The sequence below is a fragment of the Erpetoichthys calabaricus genome, chromosome 11, assembly GCF_900747795.2.
Source record: "Erpetoichthys calabaricus chromosome 11, fErpCal1.3, whole genome shotgun sequence".
Taxonomy (NCBI): Eukaryota; Metazoa; Chordata; class Cladistia; order Polypteriformes; family Polypteridae; genus Erpetoichthys; species Erpetoichthys calabaricus.
In genome coordinates this window covers 64,845,163-64,868,611 of record NC_041404.2, presented here as the reverse complement: position 1 = coordinate 64,868,611, position 23,449 = coordinate 64,845,163, and the positions used below count along the sequence as shown (strand labels likewise).

The following is a 23,449-nucleotide window of genomic DNA, read 5'->3' as shown; positions in this document are numbered from 1 at the left end:
ATTTCATCTTAAAAATGATATTGTCATCATATGTAAATACGCGCTTTATAAAGTGTCTCAGGTTGTGCAATATTATAACTGTAGTGCAAGTTTACAGTGAGGTGATTGTACTTATAAGTCCAAACAGGAGCACCTGATGAACTGATTGATTGCGTTTAGAGCTCTTGGGATGAAACTCTTTCTGAACCACGAGGTCCGTACAGGAAAGGTTTGAAGCGTTTGCCGTGTGAGAAGCAGTTCAAATAGGAAGCATGGCTGAGGCAGCATGTGCTTGATGCTGTATACCGATTATTCTCTTTCCGATCAGCTGCTCCGAGTGGTGCAGTGAGAGTAATATGGAAAAAGATGATGTGCAGTGGCAACCCCTAACGGGAGCAGCTGAAAGAAGAAGAAGAAGGTGCAGTGAGAGTAACAATGTTAAAGCAGTTATGGTATTTGGAATAGTTTGACCATTCCGTGGACCATTATATTGTTACTGGTTAATAACAATCAGATGCATTAAACTAATAAACAATATGCGGTTAAGTTCAGTGTATTTATAAAGCCGCGTCAGGGACATGGATCTGAAAAAGAATGATAAACCACACATGAACACTAGCACTGCTTTGATGCTGGATGCCGCCAGTCTGCAAAACCGAGCGGAGAACTTGCGTACGACAGGGTATGAGGTACCGTGGAAATGTGCATGGCTTTACGCCAAGTTTAGGTTTTATACATCGCGATTCGAACGTGGAAACGTTCTTACGCAACATTTCTATGCGTACGCACCATTGTTACATGAGCCCCTGGATACTCACTAAGTAGTTTTTCATTTTTGTTTATTCAAATTTTTTATAATGCTACTTTTCTAAGTTAATCTTTTTCTCCCAGAATGCTAGCAGAGCTTAACTCTATTTACACAGACTGGGAAAAAGGAATATAGACAGAAAGAGAGAGATACATCAGACAACAGGATCTCCTGGCTGATAAATTAGCACCACATTGTCCCACCTTGGGAAGAAAGGATCGAGTGCTCCTCTTCTCAGTATTGGCTACCAGAGTGTTCCTTAGGAGATGTGGCTCTTCTAAGGAAATGGGAGGCTTGGGGTACCAGGGATCACTAGAGGTGGCCTGGCATCTCTATAGCAAATGTAGGAGAACTATTGACATTAAAAGCGATTCCAAGGCTTGCTCATAAACTAACTGAGATTAAAGCTCTTTAAATCCTGACCTCTCATTGCTTTCGAGAATCTAGAGTTGAAAAATGTTGGCAAGAGCTCTCCTGACCTTCTGACATGAGAAATAGAAGGGAACTGCTTTACTTAGCTTTAGAGGTGAGCACGCTGCCCTGCTTAATTTGAAGTGCCTGAATAGCTGGGTGCAGGGAGACTGTAAGTTTGCTGTTGTGGGATTTACTTGTTAGTTTATTCAATAACATCACTAATTTAGTATATTTTGGCCTTGTTTTGGATCATTTTGTAAAAGAGGGTTGCTGCAAAAGTACTTCTGCTTATAACAATATCTATTTTTCTCCCCTATATAAATAAACAAGCTGTCATTGTGGAAGTGCTTCTTTTAAATTTGCATAATAACTTTTCGTTTACTTTAGACTACAATACAATCAGACATGCATGTTGATCCAGAAGCCTGGGAACCTCTAACGTGTATAGATAGAGAATTTCTATTAAATTTGCATGATAATTTTACATAACCCTCAGAACACAATGTAATCAGACATGTGTTGCAGCAAAATAGTAACCAGTACATTCTGTTAATCTTGCTTTGCAATGATAATTGTGTAGTTCAAATTCTACACATGTTGTTACGGTTTAAGGACTGTTGCAAAGTACAGTATATACAGGAAAATTAACTTTTTAGTTAAAAAAAAGTAAAATACAAGTAAGCACAGTGGTTAGCACTGCTGACTCAAAGCTTCTAGCCTTGCACTGTCTGCAAAGCATTTGCATTTTCTTCTCCAGTTTGTGCAACTCTAAATTGGGTCTATGTGGGTGAGTGTGCCCTGCAAGGGCCTTTGGTTGGTTTCGACTAGAAAGGTTTCTTTTCCCTTTGACTAGGCTTAAAAATAAGCTGGCTTTGAAAATTAATCAATGAATAAATAAAACAGAAATGGTAAACATAAAATAATTTTACTATAACTCAAACTACTCGCTGATGGAACCTTCTAATAACTATGTTGGACAGTTAGCTTGTTTAGAGAAAAAAAATAAGAGAATAAAGAAATTGTTTTGCTTTCAACGCTGGTTAACAGTGTAAAACAGTTCAACATGGGATCATTGGAACTTCAAAAACATAGCAAACTTCAGAGATTTAAGGTATCAAACTATAACCAGTGTGCTACAAGAATGATAATTTTTACCTTCATGGATTTGTAGAGTCTATCAGCAAAATAGGTTGGCATGTTCTTGACACTTTGGACTGAAAAAAGAAATATCAGACATTGTGACTCCCAGAAAAATGAAGATTGGCTTTAAAAACCGGTGCTATAGTTTATGTTTAATAAGACTTGTCTGCAACAGCCATTTTACTGATACAGAAAGAACCAATATTAAAAGAACACCTAGGGCTGATAACTGATACTGCGTCTGATATCAGTGGCTACATTTTATTGGCCCTACACCATTGCTCTTCCTATCTGACAAGAATTCTTAGATGGGAATTGTCATCTGATAAACACTGTTTAACATCCAGCCTATGCCGTTTTCTTAAAAATGCACACTAATTTAAGTTGACATTAAGCTTGAGATGAGTAGAAGAAAGGCTTGCCATAATGTTTTATTTTTGGTAAAGGTTACAAACATATACCCAAATGTGAATGAATCGGGTAATTTTAACCTTTGAATTAATTTAATAAAATTAAAGCACAAATTGTTTACTCAATAAAAATTTGGGTAGAAAAAAAAGGATGACTTAGAGATAAAACACTTTGTGTTGTTTGGTGTGGTGGCAGAGAAAAAATGTAATCTAATGTTATCATGTAGAAAGTACATGACAAACAGGACACAATAGTGACCAACACAGAAAAACGACAATATGAAAAATGTTCATGGGAAAAAGAAGAACAATTGTCACGTAACTTGTGTTGCATAATTCACATTCCTGTTATCAATTTGTCATTGCCATATATAAAAATTGCATGCATTTTGTGCTAAAATATGTAATACTATTAGTTATTTTTTGAAAACTCAGCATACAAGATAAACCAGAAAGACACATTCCCATAACACTGTGCTTTTCAATATAAGGTCCACCTCTGCCCCTCATTCAAAAATCCCTGTGTTTATATGAATAGGAATGGATGATAGACATGTGGAATTAAGCAACACAAGTTACGTGAGAATTTTGTTTCTTTTTCCATGGACATTTTTCACATTGTTTGTTTGTGACATCGTTGTCCTGCATTGGTCACACTCTTTTGTCATGTACTCTCTCCATGAGACTAAACTTTTTCTTGGCCACCACTACAAACTAAATGAGGCAAGTAATAAAAAACATTTTTAGGTGGAGAATTCCTTTAACTATGATAAACATGATTTAAGCTAAACGTAAAATGTCAGTCTTTATAACTGTAAAATACTCTTGTGGAGCAAAAGTGGAAAGTGCTTACCAATAGCAATGAAGGCATCCTTTAAATCTCCAGACATTGCTTTCCTGATGACTTGCTCAATATCCTTGTTTGTACACTTGACAAATTCTTGGAAAACTGAAGTGAAAACGAATAGTAAGACTCATGGTCATTTATAATATAGTCAACCATTACCCACTCCGTTTTGTCTATTTTCTATAAGTTCTAATAATGGCTATGATGTCCATAATTCTTTGCAGTTATGGTAAAAGAAAAACCCATTCCATTTTTCACACAGATAGATAGATAGATAGATAGATAGATAGATAGATAGATAGATAGATAGATAGATAGATAGATAGATAGATAGATAGATAGATAGATCTTTATTGTCATTGTCACTTTTACAAAGGAACAACGAAATTGAAGGTGCAATCGACTCAGTGTGAGGAATAAGAGTTAAAAAGACAAAAAGACAAGAAGAGAGAAAATAATAACAAACCGAATAGTAATAAATATACAAATTGCACTTGTTGACTTAAGGTCTATATTGCACATTGGAAGAATAATATGGAGCAGTTTTATTCTGAGTTCAGGGCCATGATTGCTTTCAGATAAAAGCTGTTTTTAAGGCGGTTTGTCCTAGTTTTCATAGCTCTGTATCTCTTGCCCGATGGCAAAAGCTGGAAGAGGCAATGACCGGGATGTGATGAGTCCTGTGAAATGTCTATTGCTTTTTTGCGGCTTCGGGAAGTGTAGATTTGTTCCAGAGTGGGGAGGGTACAACCAATTGTTCTCTCCGCTATCCTGACGACCCTGTGGAGCACTTTCTTTTCTGAGGAAGTGCAGCTGCCGTACCACACACACAGTCCGTACATGAGCACACTCTCGTTGGAACAATGATAAAAAGCAAGGAGTAGATTTTTTGGGAGGTGGTTCTTTCTGAGAATTCTCAGAAAATACAGTCTCTGCTGCGCCTTCTTTAGCAGCTCCTTGGTGTTGGCGCTCCAGATCAGGTCATCCTCCAGCTCCATACCCAGAAACCTGAACACCGGGACCCTCTCCACACAGGCCCCACCAATGATGAGTGGCTGAATGTCAGTTTTGTTTTTCCTAAAGTCAATAACAAGCTCCTTTGTTTTTTTGTTGTTGAGGAGCAGATTATTGACTGTGCACCACTCTGACAGTCGCTCCACCTCGTCCCTGTATGCTAGCTCACCCTCCTTGCCCGAGATGAGTCCGACCACCGTCGTGTCATCCGCAAACTTTATAATCTTGTTGCTATGGTGAGTGGGGACACAGTCATATGTGTAGAGGGTGTAGAGGAGCGGGCTGAGCACACAACCCTGCGGCATTCCAGTGTTGAGGCTGAGAGCAGTGGATGTGTGGAGACCCAGCCTGACCCTCTGGGAGCGACCCGACAGGAAGTCCAGTATCCAACTGCAGGTGAGTGATGGAAGTCCCAGATCTGCCAGTTTGGACACCAGTTGTTGTGGGAGGATGGTGTTAAACGCCGAGCTGAGGTCTACAAAGAGCAGTCTGGCGTAACTCCCCTGCTGCTCCAGGTGGGTCAGGGCAGCATGAAGGGCTGTGGCCACAGCATCCTCCGTGGATCTCTTTGCTTTGCAAGCAAATTGAAATGGGTCCAGGTCTGCTGGCAGGCAGGCGATGATATGACTCCGCACCAGTTTCTCAAAGCACTTCATGATGACAGATGTGAGTGCCACTGGGCGGAAATCATTCAGACTGTTCGTGTTGGATTTTTTCGGCAGCGGAACAATGATTGAGGACTTGAGGCAGGATGGGACAGTGGCCTGGGACAGGGACTGGTTGAAAATCCTGGTGAAAATTCCGGCCAGTTGATCTGTACAGTCTTTCAGCACCCGTCCAGCCACACCGTCGGGTCCTGCAGCCTTCCTCGGGTTCACTTTCCTCATCACCCGCCTCACCTCACACTCTTCCACTGTGAGTATATTGCTGTTGTGAACAGGCTGTTGTGATGGAGCTGCTGTTGGTGTCGCCTCAAAGCGGGCAAAGAAGATGTTCAGCTCCTCTGCCAGAGAAGCGTCTCCCTCAGCGGCCAAGGAGTTGCTGGATTTGTAGCCGGTGATGTGCTGGACACCCTGCCACACCTGCCTGGTGTTGTTACTCCTCAGATGATCTTCTATCCTCCTTCTGTATGCTGCCTTGGCCTCTCAGATGCCTCTCTTCAGGTTAGCTCTGGCTACACTGTAAAGAGCCCCATCCCCAGACCTGAAAGCAGTATTCCTAGCTTTCAGCAGACTCTGGACATCCCTCGTCATCCAGGGCTTCCTGTTAGGATAAATCCTTATGCGTCTGTCCCTGGTGACGTTGTCCGTGCAGAACCTGATGTAATCCAGGACTGCCGTAGTGTGGTACTCCAAGTCTTGGTGATAGAAAACCTCCCAATCGGTTCTCTGGAAGCAGTCCTGAAACTGTTGGGAGGCCTCCTCGGGCCATATGGTAACAGTCCTGGTCATAATGGGAGCTTGTTTCCTTAGGGGAGTATATGCAGGGATTAGAAGCAGAGATGTATGATCAGACTGGCCAAGGTGTGCTAGGGGTTTAGCCCTATAGGCCTGTCTGATGTTTGTGTACAACTTGTCCAGTGTTTTTACTCCCCTGGTTGCACACTTTATGTGTTGATGGAATTGAGGGAGAACTGCTTTCAGATCTGCATGATTAAAGTCCCCAGAAATGATATGAACAGCCTCAGGATACTTGCTCTGTTTACTGCTGATGGTGTCATGCAAAAGCCCCAGAGCCGAGTTAGCATTAGCATCTGGTGCTATGTACACAGCAGTTAGCAGTATAGCATTGAATTCACGGGGGAGGTATATGGGTCTGCATTTAATTGTCATGTTTATATATGAGATTTTTGATGGAATCACCTGTAAGTATAAAAGTAAACTAAGTGCATTAAATGAACAGATAATCACCTAAGGCCCTTTATGTATAGGTTAATGACAGTATAGTAATGAGGAGGTCAATGTAGCTCTTGTAAAACAGAATACAATTATTATTTTTGCATTTTTTTCATTCATCATTTCACTTCAACCTTGATTCCTGTTGCCTCAGGGTTTGGATTCTATTGGTCTTTATCTAGGCAGGCAACTACATTGACCTACATCTACAACTTCATTATTACAGTCTAAAGCCCCACTGAGAGTGCGGTTCTGTTTAGAGGATAATGCATGTTAGGATTAGTTCTGACTTTCTTCAGATCTTTTGACAAAAGATTGTTTGAATGTTATGATGAAAAAGATCATTTTAAGATTAAAGCTTGTGAATTATGGGCATAAACGGTAAATTGCAGATTTTCTTCATTGAATTTTGTTTTGAATATTATTCAAATCTATAACTGTGCAAGGTCTTTTTCTGCAAATGTTCATTTGGGCATGTTTAGGTTAATTTAGAACTGAATACTTTCAGGTCATAGCTGGTTTCAAAACTGTAATTCTCCTTTTTATGCTGTGAAACTTGTCCTCTTTTGTACTCCCATGTATAGTGCCATACTATATCAAACTGGCTGTATGGTCATTATCCTGGTTTTACTCCAATTATTTAGCTGGTTCATTTCTTTAAATGTTTGTTGACATTTGCTTCTATTGTCTTGGTCATCCATAAACCACAACCTCCATCCATATCTCCTTTGAACACAACTGACTATTCACTTTATCCCTCTTAGACATATCATCCAAGTAGCACACCTTCCCTAATTCTTGTTGAACAACCACAGTTTCTTAGCTACTTCTGTACTTTCTTTGTAATCATTTCATCGGTCCATGACCGCACAATAAAAGTAGATAATGCTATTTAAAGTGATCTATCTATCTATCTATCTATCTATCTATCTATCTATCTATCTATCTATCTATCTATCTATCTATCTATCTATCTATCTATCTATCTATCTATCCATCTATCCATCTATCCATCTATCCATCTATCCATCCATCCATCCATCCATCTGGCAGGTACTAATCATGAGTGTAGTTTAATAGGAGAATGAACGAGACTAAAGATGTATGGCTTTGAATGTGGTATGCTTAGTGACTGTCAGATCCACAGGCCCGAGTGCTTCAAGGACAGCATCCCAAACACCAGAATGAATAACTTATTGAATATTGTTACTAATGGAATATGGAAGCTGACGATCCAGCCATGTTCTACTACAATGGGCTTCAAAAGCCACTGTCTTTAATATCGCAATACTTGATTTTGCAAGGGTTAACATTGTTGTTGACTTGATTTAGAAATAATAAACATACACTAGAAATCACAAATAACTGAAATTTGTTATTCACATAGTTTAGTATACAGGAGCTTATCTTGGTCTGTTTACGAAATAAGCACTGTAGGAAAAACCCTTTCAGGTTCAGGCTTGAAACTTTTTGATTACCCCTTGTATAGTTGTGTAATACCTTTTCTCAGATGAGGGTAACTTCTTGTACATAAAATGCTCATGAATCTAGTTTCCATTGAACTTGAATCATCATTACAACCATCAGAAAGTTCCTACCCAAAAAAGAAAGAATCTTTGTTAGATTATACTGACTAAAAAAATGTTCTTATAACATCAAAATACTGTAACTTCAAATAAAATGCAAAGAAGCAAAACATTAATTAAGAAGACTGAAGAATTTAATTTAGCAAGAACCAAAAAATCAAAAATTTGCCTTTAATAGCCTCCTGCTTCTTGAAATACTATTTATTTATCTTATAATGATAATAGCAATCTGTTAGAAAATTCAGAAGGTTTTTTGTTTACTCAGAAGAGATGCTCATTTTTCTTTTTCACTGAGGCACAGCTCCCTGCCTTCAATGCGATAACAGATAATGTGTGTTCCATTTTAAATCAGTTGAACTGTAGAGGAATGAAAACATTAAGGAAGGGGTGCATACAGTATATCCACACCCCTTCTCTTTTAAATTCCAAACATTGATGCCAAATGAACATAAATGATGTGAAACATTAATCATGGGTGTACTAGCACACAGTACCCTACAGAACACAGAAGACTCACTACATTATCACTTTTAAATTTGTATTAAATATTTAATGCAAACACTGCCCTCTACAGCTTAAGTACACACTAGACGCTTACATTCCACACACAAGTAAACTTGAGTTCTATGACGGGACAGCTTAGCACATACTGTGCAATCAATTGAAATAATAATATACTGTAAAAATCCCTATGGTCAAAAGTGCTTTATTTGAGCTTATGCAATATAAGGGAACTGATACATCCCTTATTCTGGCTCTTTTTTCACAGGATTTTCATACTCACCAGTGCTTCAGCTACAATCTGATAGCACAACAAAGACAGGAATTAAGTATTTTTGTTGAAATTGATAAAAATAAGGATTCATAACAAAAGCAGACATAATAACATAACTGTTGAAAGCTCTGCAAATTCCACCCACTAACACACTACATTTTAGAGAGGTGTTAAAATATAACAAAGCAGCCTGAAGCTGCTTATTACCAGGCATAAATATCAATAAGAATCATTTTAGTAGGCTTGCGATATTTGTAAAATTCTACAGGAATCAAGTAGGAACTGCTTTATATCTTAATTTCATGTTTCAATAAATACATGTTTAGCTCTGTATTCTGCTTTGTATCACAATATCAGGTTAAGCTACAATTTAGTTCAAGCTTCAAGGACAACTCACACTATTAGATTTACTTAAACAATGCTGTCAGTTTTGATGTTGAAGAGAAACCTCAGAATCCAAACGATAAATAAACAGTTTACAGATACATACGTTTTAAAAACAGTCAACTTGTAGTCATCAGGATGTCTTATTTGTAGAGTATACAAAATCAAGATAAACTGATTTTTTCCTACTGAGTCTCATCCTTCTGCAAAGATAACTGGGAAGATAACATAATGTTCCAGTTGACTTACCTTTGCGTCTTCTTCAGCTCGTTCGAGGTCAGCCTGCCCTTCCTCTCTATTACCCTAACCAAATGAACATGAAATATTAGATTTAGTTAACATGTCAAATCAATCAGTCAACAAGAAGTGTAGATTTTAATTTTGTTCTCTCTGCTCTGCTGCCAGCTGATCTAAAATAAAATGTTTACCATTGCTATATTAGGAGCTATAGAAATCCAGTTTACAAAAAAAAATATCCTGAAAATATCTTTGACTTGGATTTGCTGTTATGGGGTTTTATTGCATTATTATTTGTGTTTTTATTGAATGTAATTCTGTGTTTTACTTTCTGCTATACTTGCCAATGTGTACATTGCTCTGGTAATATCATTGAGAAAAACGCTATTCAAAATAAATTGAAATGTACTGAATTTCTGTGTGGCCATCATTCAACATAGAGACTTTGGTTCATCCCAGGTGCTCCCTATATGGAGCTTGCATGTGTGCCTTTGTGTCCACGTGGGTTTTCTCCAGGTGTTTTGCTCCCCTCCCACAGTCCAAAGACACACAGGTTAGGTGATGAAGAGTTGTTAAATTGGGCTGAGTGTGTGGGTTGGTGTATGTTTGTGTGTTCAGCCTGTGATGGACTGGTGCCCTGTGCAGGGACTGTTTATGTGTTGTGCACTGCGCTAGCTGGAATTGACTCCAGCTTCCTTGCAACCCTTCCCTGCATAAGTGAGTTATGGAAATCGATAGATAGATGAATTTCCGAGATGAGAAATAATGGAATAAGAGAAATGTTTGACTACAAATGCATCACTGTCAAAGAACCCGCATGGCCTTTTAAATTGTTATCTTAGGAGGGCTGTTGATCTGGGGACTCATGTATAAAACTTGCTTATGCTTGGAAACCCATATAAGCTATTTCTTACCCAAAAGTCAGGATTTATAAAAAACAAACTTGCTATGAAAATTGGCTTAAAGTCACGTAGAGTTTTGAGCATCTGTAAGTCCTACACAGACCTTTTCTCGTGTTGGCATTTTAGCAACTCCACAGAGCAGGACAACAAAGTAAAGGAACATTTTCTGTCATTCCCAATTTCAATGACTGATCAGTATCATTCTGATTCCACCCATTCATTAATTAATTAATTCATTTATTCATTCATTCCTCCATCCATCGATTTTCTTCAAAACCTGTAACGGAACAGGGATGGCGTGATTTCTGCATAATGGTCTCTGTAATGATGGCTCCAATTCATCACAGAACTCCAAGAGGACGTTAAGTTAGCCATTATCCAAAAAAAAATATTAAAATGGCACACAAGTTATGTTTTTAAGTTTGTCTATATATTTTAATTGAGGAAAAATGAGCACTTTCTTATTTTAAGAAGTTAGAAAATTTGAAGCCTATCACAGTGAGCAAGCAACCCATCGCAAGGTAAACACACACACACACACACACCAGGTGACAATTTAGGATTGTCAATTCACCTAAAACACATATCATTGAACTGTGGGAGGAAACTGGAGCAAATCCATGCAGACCCACATGCAAACTCCAAAGAGGAAGCACTCAGGGTGCGACCCCCTAGACTTTTTACTAAGAGGCAGCAGTGCTACCACTGTTTCATTTTGCACCTAATTCACAGATTAACATTAAATGTGACCTTAAAAATTGAGGTAAAATACCCTTTATTTGAGACTAATTCTAGTCACATTGTACATCTGTTTATAGAGTTTGGAGGAAGGTCACCCTGGCCACTCCTTAAACTTCACCAAATGTCAGTAATACCTCAAGTTCACATCCACTTAAGTCTTATTTCCTCCATTCTCCCATGGTTTATAAGAAAAGATCTCACTCGGCAGAAGGCGACAGGGAGTGGCTGAAAATGCGAGCACATACACATTGTTTTAAGTTAATTTGAGATTTATAAAGGAGCTTAGCATGGCACCTGGCATGCATACAGTTTTGCATATCTGATTTAGTTTTTGCATATTCCATTTTTGCCTTCATAATGTGTCACACATGTGTGAATAGGAGGCAGCTGAAGGGCTTAGAGATGAATGGTAATACATCTGCCTTTTGGGGGGCGGGGTGCACTGATGCTCATTCTAAGTTCCCTGCAGGCCTTTCCCGGGAAATCCTACCAGGAGCCACCGCCTCGACTCGGGACACATCACTTATGGCCCCGGCCCCGAGGACAACATCACTTCCGGTCCCAGCCCCGAGGACGACATCACTTCCCCCAAATTTCCTATAAAGCCTCACACCTTTTCCCTGGAAGTCAGTTCTGTTTTGGACTCTGTCTTGTAAACTTGACTAAACTACAAAGCACTTACTTTTGCAGCCAGGATACTGAATTATACGGGTGGCTGCCCCAAACCTTGCCATGTCTCTTGTCCCTTCTTCTCACAAATGTATATTAATGTATACAAAAAATTGGCAAAGCAAGGTTTTATAAACAAGTCCCCAGGTGTCTAGAACAAGGTTAATTATAATTATGTTTAAATATTGAAGCCGTTAAAATTATTGTAACTCATCCTTAGCGTGTGAATGGGTGCTTATAAGGACTACAAAAATCTAATTTATGTTACTGTCAGTTAGGTTTGTGCACTCTATTATTTGAGAGATAAATGTTACTTAATAGTGAAAGTGATTTTAGAGAAACGCAGTAATGATAGAGCATAAAACTTACCTGTACTAGGGAGACTAGCACTCGACAAAAGTGACCTGAGGTGTCTGATGTTATTGCATCTTCCAGACTCTTGTGATATGCTGAAGGAAAGCAAAGATGGAAAAACATGTACACGAACAAAATATAAGTGGTTCCACCCTAGTGGCCATAAGATACATAGATTCTGAAAAATTCTTAAGATCATTGTCCTCTAACTAATAATCAGATTATTCCTTCTAACATGTAGTAAAAGTACATACATCATCAGGACGTAAGGTACAGCAAGCATTGAACTGAAATGAAGTAAAAATAGAAACACTTTATTACTGTACGGTATGTTTGGTGAATACTTCTACTTCAGTTTAAATTTTTTTGTGTGCTTTTACTTTTTATTTCATTATATTTTCAAACAAAAATGGCTACTTTTATTCTGACGTATTTTGCCAGACACTTTAATATTAGATCAGAAAATAAACATGAAAATATGTAAATGTTTTACTCTAATATCTAAAATACATGGTCCACCCATTTCAGAAACAACCACTTTACTTATATGAAGAAACTGGGACAATTTTCATATGTGCTGGTGGTAACATCTGTTATCTGTGCAATTATTCTAAGTACAGCTTGCTGCAGCCTGCAGAACATGGCAGGACTGGATGTTTGGGGTGGGGCTAGATGTTGGAGAAGTGCATTCCCAGTATCAGTCATTCTCATATCTAATGCTACATTCAGACACTGTCCTCATAGAAGCCTGCCAAATGGACCAGAGCTGGAAATTTGGGTTTGGGCTGGATGTTGGTGACATCCAAGTCCAATTTCGGTTATTTCCACAGTTGAATTTGCTGCATTCAGCCATTGTCTCTGCGGAAGTCTGCCCAACATTGGCAGGGCTGATCTGCGGGCTGTAGTGAGGTATATTTTGTCACGTGTGTTGCTCACGTCTTTTAGCATTATCCTCAGCATCACAGCTTTAAAAACATGTCATGAAAGCCCAAGAAAAACCAAAAGGAAATTCCTTTGAATGCAAATCTAGAAGTTCTAAAGTTTAATTAAAGCATTTTATTAAACGCTAGCATAGCAAAACGCTGATTTATTAAAACAGAGTTAACGGTACAATGGTTAAGTCCATCCTTTTTGATCGCATCATGAATTTATGAACCTCTGTTCACTGAATATGCTTTATACCCCTCTTCCTTTGTATGTCTTGTTGCCTTTTTTCATTGGACTTTCTAGCCCTTATAGCCCTCTTTCTTTGTGCTTCTTGTTGTCTTTCTTTGTCAGACATTACAGCCCTGTTGTAGACGGCAGATGACGTGATGCATGGCAGTATGCCTCATGGTTGACTTGGCTGACACTAGCTACTTGCCTTTGTTCATCAAACATTCCCACCCTCTTATGGACACCGAACAACATTATGCTTGGGCAAGGGCATGGACACGAGACAGATGGATGTCTTATTGCTTGGGAAATACAGTATATAGATTATTTAACGAAGGGTAATGTCTTATTAGGGTATGTTTTTTGGTGACAGTCTAATCTGTCAATTTCTGCATGGTTAGATGTTATTTGAACAAAAATGGGGTATCATTTATGGGGACAGAGAATATATAAAAATGTTTTACATTTAAATTAATTGTAATGAGGTGTATGTGTTACAAAAAATCACTTTATAAAGGGGTTTTCAGGAATGAATGAATTAGCACCTTTTTAAAGTAGGGGATGCCTGCATGCCTCACTGACTAGTGCCCTTCTCAATGAATTAAGATACAATCTTTCAGATGTCCACTCACAGTGAATGTCACTGCTTCAAGTTACAGCTACTTGGCTCATACTTTAATGGTTGTAATAAGATTGACACACAAAAAGAAGTTAGCCTGAATTATTTCAAGCTGATAATAACATTTTAAAATATATATAAAATATTGAGAAATCCTACATGTACTTTTGATACTTAAGTACACTTGACATCAGATACTTCATAACTACTACTTGAGTAGTTTTCTCATGGGCAAATTTTACTTTAACTTGAGTCACTTTCCAGAAAGGTTTTCTCTGCTTTTACTCAAGTATGGCTGTTGGGTTCTTTATACAGCACTGGATACAGCATGTGTCTGTCACCTTTATGCAATGACATGTACATTTGTGAGCATTACCATTTCAGAACAAGTCTTAAGCAGTTTAGTGTCTATATTTTTAAAATAAATATTACCTTCCTTATAGGCTTCATTCATGGCCAGAATTTCTTGGTTGTTCCTTGTTGCTAAGATCTCTATCAGAGCTTTCTCATTTGTGCCAGCACCCTAATACACAAAGTGAGACAGTTAGTAAGTGGAAACTGGCACTGAGTCATTCTAAAGGAAGACCATGGGGAGTTGGTTTTTGGTGCAATATTGAAACAAACAGAATCCAGTAAATGTGTACTGATATACAGTATGAATTATGATAAAACATGGTGTCAGTAAAATTAGATGTAGGGCATACCACAGGGATCTTATAAATTCAAATTTTTTCACAAGCAGAGATCTGAAACTTAACTTTTATAGCAACTAAGCTATTTTTAATGTGTATGCATTTATTCAACATTCTAAAACATGCATTCAGGCCAAGGGTTATAAAAATCAAATGTGTGCAGCAGTTAGCAGCCTGGGCTGAGCTGCAAGAAAACACATCCATGAAAATACTCACGGCCTGCCTTTGGAACAAGACAAAAAATCCTTTTACCTCCATGGCTTTCTTCATCTGTTTGGCATCAAATTGTGCTGGGGTCATCATTAGACCAAGAATTAACTTGCAAAACTCTCCAGATATTTCTGATTTGAAATCAGCCATTAAGTTCTGAAACAAAGAACCAAAAAGATAAAAAGTATATACAGAAAACAGAAACTGGAAATCTAATTATTCGATGGCACTGTATGAGCGCTTTCACTTTCCAAATAGGTTATAAAATGTTGCCACAATAATTATATTTTTATAGGCAATGACAACATAGTTTGTATACATTAGATTTACAGTAATTGCAATCACTATTTACATACATACATTATCTAAAATGGTTAATCCTAATCCTTTTCATGGTCACAGGGCACCAGAGCTTATCCTAGTAACACTGAGTACAGGGCAAAACTCAGCAGTGTAGGGGCTACTCCTGGATAAACCCACACTCAAACAGGGCCAATTTTAAAGTGGCAATTAACCTTAATTGCATGTCTTTGGATGTCAAATTAATTCAAATCAAACTTTGTTTGCCACATAAAACATATACATGCAGTACAATATGTAATGAAATGCTTATTTGTTTCGTTTGCTCTTCTTTTCTCCACTTTAGCGGCCCGCTTCTTCTCTTCTTTCATTGGCATCTTTTCGCGTTAAAATTGATTAAGTCAGTGTTTGTGTTGCAATTACTTAGTACGTTTTCTTTCATTTTTCACTTAAGCTGGCACTTAAGTCTTCAATCTGCCTCAAGAATGATTTAAGATATGAAGAGGTAGGGGAAGTGACATGGAAGGTGGTAAGGATGAGAACGGCTGGCTGCTGCCGAGAGTTGATTCTACAATAAAATAAAATAAAAATAAAAAGCGGAATAACCTTGGAGGTCAATCATCACCCCCAAAGTGGACAGTAGACATCAAATAGTATATGTGTACCAAATTTCAGGTCAATAGGTCAAACAGTTTTTGAGCTAAGGGTGATTTAAAATTCTGGACAGACAAACGAACAGCCATGGTATGGTATTATATATAAAGACTAGACATTAAGCCCGTCACAATAACGGGCGCTAGAACAGTAGTGTATTCTCTTTGAGAATTTTTTTTACGCTCATTTTCCTGTTCTTCTATAGATCTATTTGCTCTTCTGAGTCTTTCTCTTTTAGCGTTTTTTCTGACGCTCATTTTCTTTTTCTTCTTTTTTGTGTGTCATGTTGTTAGTAGATAGTCACAGTAATATAGGCTTTTACGTCCGAAATATTTTCTGTTACAGTAATACTTGCTTGTATGTGGCTGTAATATGCGTCACTGTATTGTGTGCCTTTAATTTTCTCTCGCAGTAATACTGGTTTGGATTTCCGTAAAATGCTTGTAATTTTCTCTGTCGGTAATACTAGCTTTGATGTCCGTAATATGCGTTTAATTTTCTGTCACAACAGTGGGCAATCAGCAGATTCTCCCCAGCAACTGATGTAATGTGTGGTGTGTAGTTGATAATCGTGCTTGTGGCATCTCTCCAGCAAGTACTGTGCAGTTCCCCTGCAAGTATTTTAATCCGTGCTGGCGTGCATTTGATTATTGTATGTGTGGCATCTCCCCAGCAACGGATTTTATGTGCGCACAAATAAATCTAATTTTAAAAGTCATCCTATTGTAATATCATGAAAATTCGTATATTTAGGAAAACCCCTTCAACGACTGTCACTTTACACTTTTCCGGGCCAAGCTTCTTAATCGCAAATCTGACATCCTCAGAGTGAACACTTGCACAACCACAAACACTAATCCCACCTCTTTGGGGAAGCTGGTCTCCATGTCTCAGTACCTGATTGGATTATTCGTGCCTTTGTTTTAAGTCTTACCTCATTTACAGAAATCCGATTGGATCAGCCGCGCGATATTTTATAGGTCCTGCCCTCTCTGTCTTGTGTGATGCGTCAGGCGGCCTTTGAAGCATCGCACCGTGCCCCGCGCATGCGCACTTCACCAGAAGACATACACACACGGACACTGGATGCACACAGGGGTTTTATTAAAGAGGATTGCATTCACCATTTGATTTTAGGAAAGATAAGTGCCTATATTAGCATCAGCATCTGGGGAAAAAAACTGGACTGATTACACTCAGAAATTACTAATAAACTTTACAATATTTCTTCTTTGCAGTATACTAAAGATTTATTGATCAAACTTGATTTAAATGATCTTCCACATGAAGCATTATAATGTAATCTATCTATTGCATTGTTAAGCTGTGGGATGCTGCAAATCTAGTTCATTCAGCTGTCTCAAGCAGAACTAATGTAAAGCTTTAAGGTCAAGCTGTTCAAATCACTCACGTATTAGTCTACACTTACCTTACAGAAATTATTAATACCTGTTCTCCACAATGTACACTGTGCTCTTAAAAATTAGGCCTGCTTAAATTTCAAAGGATTCAAATTCAACTGTACCACACATGTTTGTGAAATGAAGAAGCTGCCATGATTACAGTTAAACATATAAAAATAAATGAATCAATGAAAATTTTTAACTAAATAAACACAAGAAAATTAAATAGTTAATAATACCCTGCCAAAGGTTGACTTGAATGCTTGCAGGATTTCTTGCCTCTGTGCATTACTCCTCTGGCTGATGATGTTTATTATGGTATCTTCATCAGTGCCTAGGGAGAGATAGAGAAATGTCTGATCACTATTGTATGTGCAAGTTTTGCACCTTCATTATTGTTTACAGGTGAAATTGAAAAAAAAAACATTTTTTGCAGTAGTTTAATAAGCAAATGATATGCTCTGGTGTTGATCAGAGTGAAAAATGTAAGACAGAATTAACACAGACAATTTGATAAATAATCACATTCATAATATAAGTGTTTCAGAGATGGAAAATACTTTCATAACACAGTAAGCTATGTTTGGGCAGGTAGGAATCTACACGCATTTATTTGCTAAGACAAATGGGTGCTGCTGGTTAATCAGGTGTATCTAAAGCACTATGTAATTAACAAAGTGCTTTTCTGTACATAATATTTGTAGGTTTTTTTAACAAGACCTAATTTTATTGGCAGGTGGTGTGCTATAGTGGTTAAGGATTGGACCCAGGATATCAAAACCTAAGGTCATGTGTTCAAATCCTGCTACTAACATTGTGTGAACTTCACCTGTCTGTGCTCCTATTGGAAAAACAAAAGAAATGTAACCAATTGAATTTCAAATGTTGAAAGTCGCCTTGTATAAAGGAATTGGTCAAATAATAAGTAAGTATATGGGAATATACTGTGAGCAGGGGGGCTGAACTCACCCCTAGAAGACACGGACGCTTCTAAAAAAAACCCCCTTAAAAACGCTGATAGACTACCTTCACATTGCTCCCTTACTTGCTGTGCTCTCTTGCGGCTGCTCTGTTGCGTGATATGTTTCTCGCACAGCGGTACACATACTTAAAAGCCTGAACAGCACCTGTCCTTTTGGCTGATTGCTTTGTTTCTCTCTCCCCCAGACATTCTCTGCTCCTGTTGCGGGTCCCGCTCCCGTTGTGCTCTCCTATGATGTTTGCCTATTCTTTTAAACGAGAACTAACTGCATACTGAGCTTGTTTTACTTCTGAAAGAGACATGTGTGTTTGAAGTGTTTGAATTAAATTCCTCTCTCTACAATCTCCTGTGTTTCTGTGCAATTCTGTGACCCAAGCGTAACAATATGTAAAGCAGTGTTTGAAGTGAAAATACATATGTGTTACACTGATCTATTAATGTGAAGAGCTTCAAACATCGCCACATGATTTCCATGGCTTTCCCATTTCATAGTTACGCATCACTATACTGGGGTATTGCATGATTGAAGCAGTGGGAAGGGTGGGGGGGGGGGGTGATCACTTGGAGTTTGCAGCACTGTGATTTAGACGGAGGGCGATGCAGCGGAACAGATAGCTAAAATGACAGCCGGTATGCATCTAAAAGTGCCGGTAGTCAACAGCAAAAAACAGCACTTGCTAACTGTTGAACTTTGCATCTTTCTTTGTATGTCATAAATTGATCATGTCTCTTTTTTCTTTCTAGGGTATTGCCCAATTTCAATCAAATTTCAATCAAACCTGTAAAACCATTTTTGAGATTTTGGGGTATTTAGTTTTTCTATTGTACAGCTTGTTTTTACCCCTAAATATTTATATATCGAAATGTGCTTTCTTAGCGGATACATACTGCCTTAAATGCAGAGGTGGGTAGTAACAAGTTACATTTACTCCGTTACATTTACTTGAGTAACTTTTTTAAAAAATTGTACTTTTAAGAGTAGTTTTACTGCACCATACTTTTTACTTTTACTTGAGTACATTTGTGAAGAAGGAACGCTAGTCTTACTCCGCTATATTGGGCAACACTTGAATCATTACTTTTTTTCCATTATATACTCTATATTCCAAACATGCACAGCCCTTGCGTGGCCGACGCGTATTCTTTAGCTAAAACTCCCTAAACCATTTCCCATTCATCGTTACTTTTTTCCTTTATATACATTATATTACAAACATGCGCGGCCGTCGCATATTCTTTACCTAAAACTCCCTAAACCGTTTCCCATTCATTCTCTATGGTAGTGCTAAACCACTACCGATGCAATCTATTTTCTGCCACTTCCGCTTCGGGGGGCGCTGTTCAGTACTTTTCGCCGTTCTGCCTGCCTGCCTGCAGCGTCTGTCTTCGTTGACGTGCTGGAGCGTTTTTCTTTTTTTCTTTAAGGAAATTGTTAAGTTTAAAATGTCGATTGCACGGTTATTTCTGTTGATTAATTCATGTTTTCATTGATTATAGCCAATACTGTTATCAAGTGTCCGTCACTATTTTTGCCTGTTGTATACAATCTATTTAGCGTCTTTCACATCTATCTCCACTCTCACTGCCCGCTTGCCTGCATGCAGCGTGTGTCGATTGATATATGATTTAATGTATTTCTTTTTGACATAATTCTACGAGTTGTAAAATACATATACATTATATACTGTATAAAATGAAATTACTATATAGCTAATACTGTTATGTATCTGTCTAGTGCCTTCTCTGTCTGCCTATTATATGCAGTGCATCCGGAAAGTATTCACAGCGCATCACTTTTTCCACATTTTGTTATGTTACAAATCTGGGGAAGGTTACAGAAAAATTTCTGCTGCTTTGAAGGTCCCAATGAGCACAGTGGCCTCCATCATCCATAAGTGGAAGAAGTTCGAAACCACCAGGACTCTTCCTAGAGCTGGCTGGCCATCTAAACTGAGCGATCGAGGGAGAAGGGCCTTAGTCAGAGAGGTGACCAAAAACCCGATGGTCACTCTGTCAGAGCTCCAGAGGTCCTCTGTGGAGAGAGGAGAACCTTCCAGAAGGACAACCATCTGCGCAGCAATCCACCAATCAGGCCTGTATGGTAGAGTGGCCAGACGGAAGCCACTCCTTAGTAAAAGGCACATGGGCAGCCCGCCTGGAGTTTGCCAAAAGGCACCTGAAGGACTCTCAGACCATGAGAAAGGAAATTCTCTGGTCTGATGAGACAAAGATTAAACACTTTGGTGTGAATGCCAGGCGTCACGTTTGGAGGAAACCAGGCACCGCTCATCACCAGGCCAATACCATCCCTCCAGTGAAGCATGGTGGTGGCAGCATCATGCTGTGGGGATATTTTTCAGCGGCAGGGACTGGGAGACTAGTCAGGATAAAGGGAAAGATGACTGCAGCAATGTACAGAGACATCCTGGATGAAAACCTGCTCCAGAGCGCTCTTGACCTCAGACTAGGGTGACGGTTCATCTCTCAGCAGGACAACAACCCTAAGCACACAGCCAAGATATCAAAGTAGTGGCTTCAGGACAACTCTGTGAATGTCCTTGAGTGGCCCAGCCAGAGCCCAGACTTGAATCCGATTGAACATCTCTGAAGAGATCTTAAAATGGCTGTGCACCGATGCTTCCCATCCAACCTGATGGAGCTTGAGAGGTGCTGCTAAGAGGAATGGGCAAAACTGGCCAAGGATAGGTGTGCCAAGCTTGTGGCATCATATTCAAAAAGACTTGAGGCTGTAATTGCTGCCAAAGGTGCATCGACAAAGTACAGTATTGAGCAAAGGCTGTGAATACTTATGTAAATGTGATTTCTCAGTTTTTTTATTTTTAATAAATTTGCAAAAACCTCAAGTAAACTTTTTTCACGGTGTCATTATGGGGTGTTGTGTGTAGAATTCTGAGGAAAAAAATGAATTTAATCCATTTTGGAATAAGGCTGTAACATAACAAAATGTGGAAAAAGTGATGCACTGTGAATACTTTCCAGATGCACTGTAAGTACCTTCCCTATCTATCCGTTTATCTAGTGCCTTTCACATGTGAATGTACTCTCACTGCCTACTTGCCTTTCTGCAGCACCTGTCATATAGTGCCTTTCACATCTATCTATCTATCTATCTATCTATCTATCTATCTATCTATCTATCTATCTATCTATCTATCTATCTATCTATCTATCTATCTATCTATCTATCTATCTATCTATCTATCTATCTATCTATCTATCTATCTATCTATCTATCTATCTATCTATCTATCTAGCTGTTTTTTTCTCCTGTTCTCCTGACAGTTTTATATCTTCTATTATACCGTGCCTTCCCAGTTATACCGTGCCTTCCCAGTTTATCTATCTAGTAACTTCTCTGTCTGTGCATTATTCAGTGATCTGTCTGACAGTGTATGTCTTACAGAACTTAAAAATAAGAACAGTTATAAGGACCCTTGTTCATGTTAATTGCAGTCTTAATTTTTAATTTTTTTAAAAAGAGAATCCCACATCTATTATACAGTGACTTTCCTATTTATCTAGTGCCTTTCAGATCTATATGTACTCTAACGGCCTTCTTGCTTTCCTGCAGTGTGTGTTGAATAATAAACAGACTGAATCATTTTTCATTTATTTTATTGACATAAATCTCAGATACACACACACATATACTGTATATATATATATAATAAAACTAATATAGTGCTAATGCTGAGACCTATCTGTCTAGTGCATTCTCTGTCTGTTTTCTTATATAGTGCCTTCGCTGTCTGCCTATTATACAGTGAATTCCCTGTTTATGTAGTAATAATAGTATTATTACTTTTTAGTTTCCCTTTCTGCCTAGTATATAGTGCCTTTCCTATCTATCTGTATTATATAATGTCTTTCATGTCTATTTATCTACCTATCTAATGGATTCTCTGCCTGTATATTATTTACTGTATACCCTGTTTTTTTCTGACAGTTTTGTATCTGTTATACAGTGCCTTCCATATCTATCTGTCTGTCTAGTGCTTTTCACATCTACATGTACTCTCACTATCTGCTTGCCTTCCTAAAGCTTCTGTTAATTAATAAAAAGGCTGTACCATTTTTCATTTAGTAGTGCTTTCTCTGTCTGTCTTTTATACAGTGAACTCCCTGTCTATCTATATAGTAATAACAGTAATTTTATTATTATATAGCAGCTTCCCTGTCTGCCTATCATACAGTGCCTTTCCTTCCTATCTATCTATATATCTATCCCCTTAGCTGTTTTTTATATATCTATTATACAGTGCCTTCCCTGTTTATTTATATATCTAGCGACTTCTCTGTCTGTCTGTCTGTCTCTCTGTTACACAGTGCTCTGTCTGTCTGTGTGTTATGGATCTTAAAAATAATGCATGTCTTATGGATATTAAAAATAACAATTATAAGGACACTTGTTCATGTTAATTGCATTCTCAATTGTTAAAAAATATTTTAAAAGGAGCATCCCACATGAAAATATAACGATCTCATTAACTGACCGTGCATATCAATTTATAAATGTTATGTCCATTTGAGGTTAAAAAGAAAAAAAAAAACATTTTCTCCCCAGCGAGGAATCGAACTCCGTCTCTGAGGCACAGCAGGCCTGCTGCCTTGTTCTAAAGTTATTTTCTATCAGTTGTGCTATTTGGAGGGCAAGTGCATATGTAGTATTATACTGTCAGTGTACAGTATATCTTGTCGCTGTAAGTAGTTTGCACTGTTCAAACATACATGTTACCCACTGTAGGTATTGGCTTCAAAAGCTTTGTTGTAAAAAACTGAGATTTGGAACTTTGTGTTATTTATGCATCTTTATTTTGTAAAGATGTTATTTATTTTTTACTCATTTTTTATTTTACTATTTGGAAATAGCAGAATTTGCATATTACAACATTTCTAAAAAATAAATCATTTATTATGATCAAACAGTTACTCAGTACTTGAGTAGTCTTTTCACCATGTACTTTTTTACTCTTACTTGAGTAATTTTTTGGATGACTACTTTTTACTTCTACTTGAGTAATATTATTTTGAAGTAACGCTACTCTTACTTGAGTACAATTTTTAGCTACTCTGCCCACCTCTGCTTAAATGTACCATCATGCCATATTTCAGTGATTTTAACTAAATGGGAAATAGTGTTTTTGTTCATGTGAGAGTGTTAGGGTTATTCTGTCAGTCAATCAACTTTGCAGTATACTGTATATATTACTAGCTGTCCCCCACGGCTTCGCTCGAATAATGAAACAGGACAAACTTTA

At 38.1% G+C, this 23,449-nt stretch overlaps 1 protein-coding gene across 3 annotated transcripts in view; it reads right to left on the bottom strand.

The window, feature by feature from the left end:
• anxa6 (annexin A6) overlaps positions 1–23,449 on the bottom strand; it is a 108,444-nt gene that overhangs the window by 12,844 nt on the left and 72,151 nt on the right. For all 3 annotated transcript variants that reach the window (XM_028813222.2, XM_028813224.2, XM_051933991.1), the window contains exons 16-23: positions 17,428–17,522; positions 14,874–14,987; positions 14,362–14,452; positions 12,171–12,250; positions 9,502–9,555; positions 8,008–8,101; positions 3,605–3,700; positions 2,357–2,415 (exon numbers count right to left, since the gene is read on the bottom strand). In XM_028813222.2, the coding sequence (XP_028669055.1) occupies positions 2,357–2,415; positions 3,605–3,700; positions 8,008–8,101; positions 9,502–9,555; positions 12,171–12,250; positions 14,362–14,452; positions 14,874–14,987; positions 17,428–17,522 (683 nt within the window). The remainder of the gene's footprint in view (positions 1–2,356; positions 2,416–3,604; positions 3,701–8,007; positions 8,102–9,501; positions 9,556–12,170; positions 12,251–14,361; positions 14,453–14,873; positions 14,988–17,427; positions 17,523–23,449) is intronic.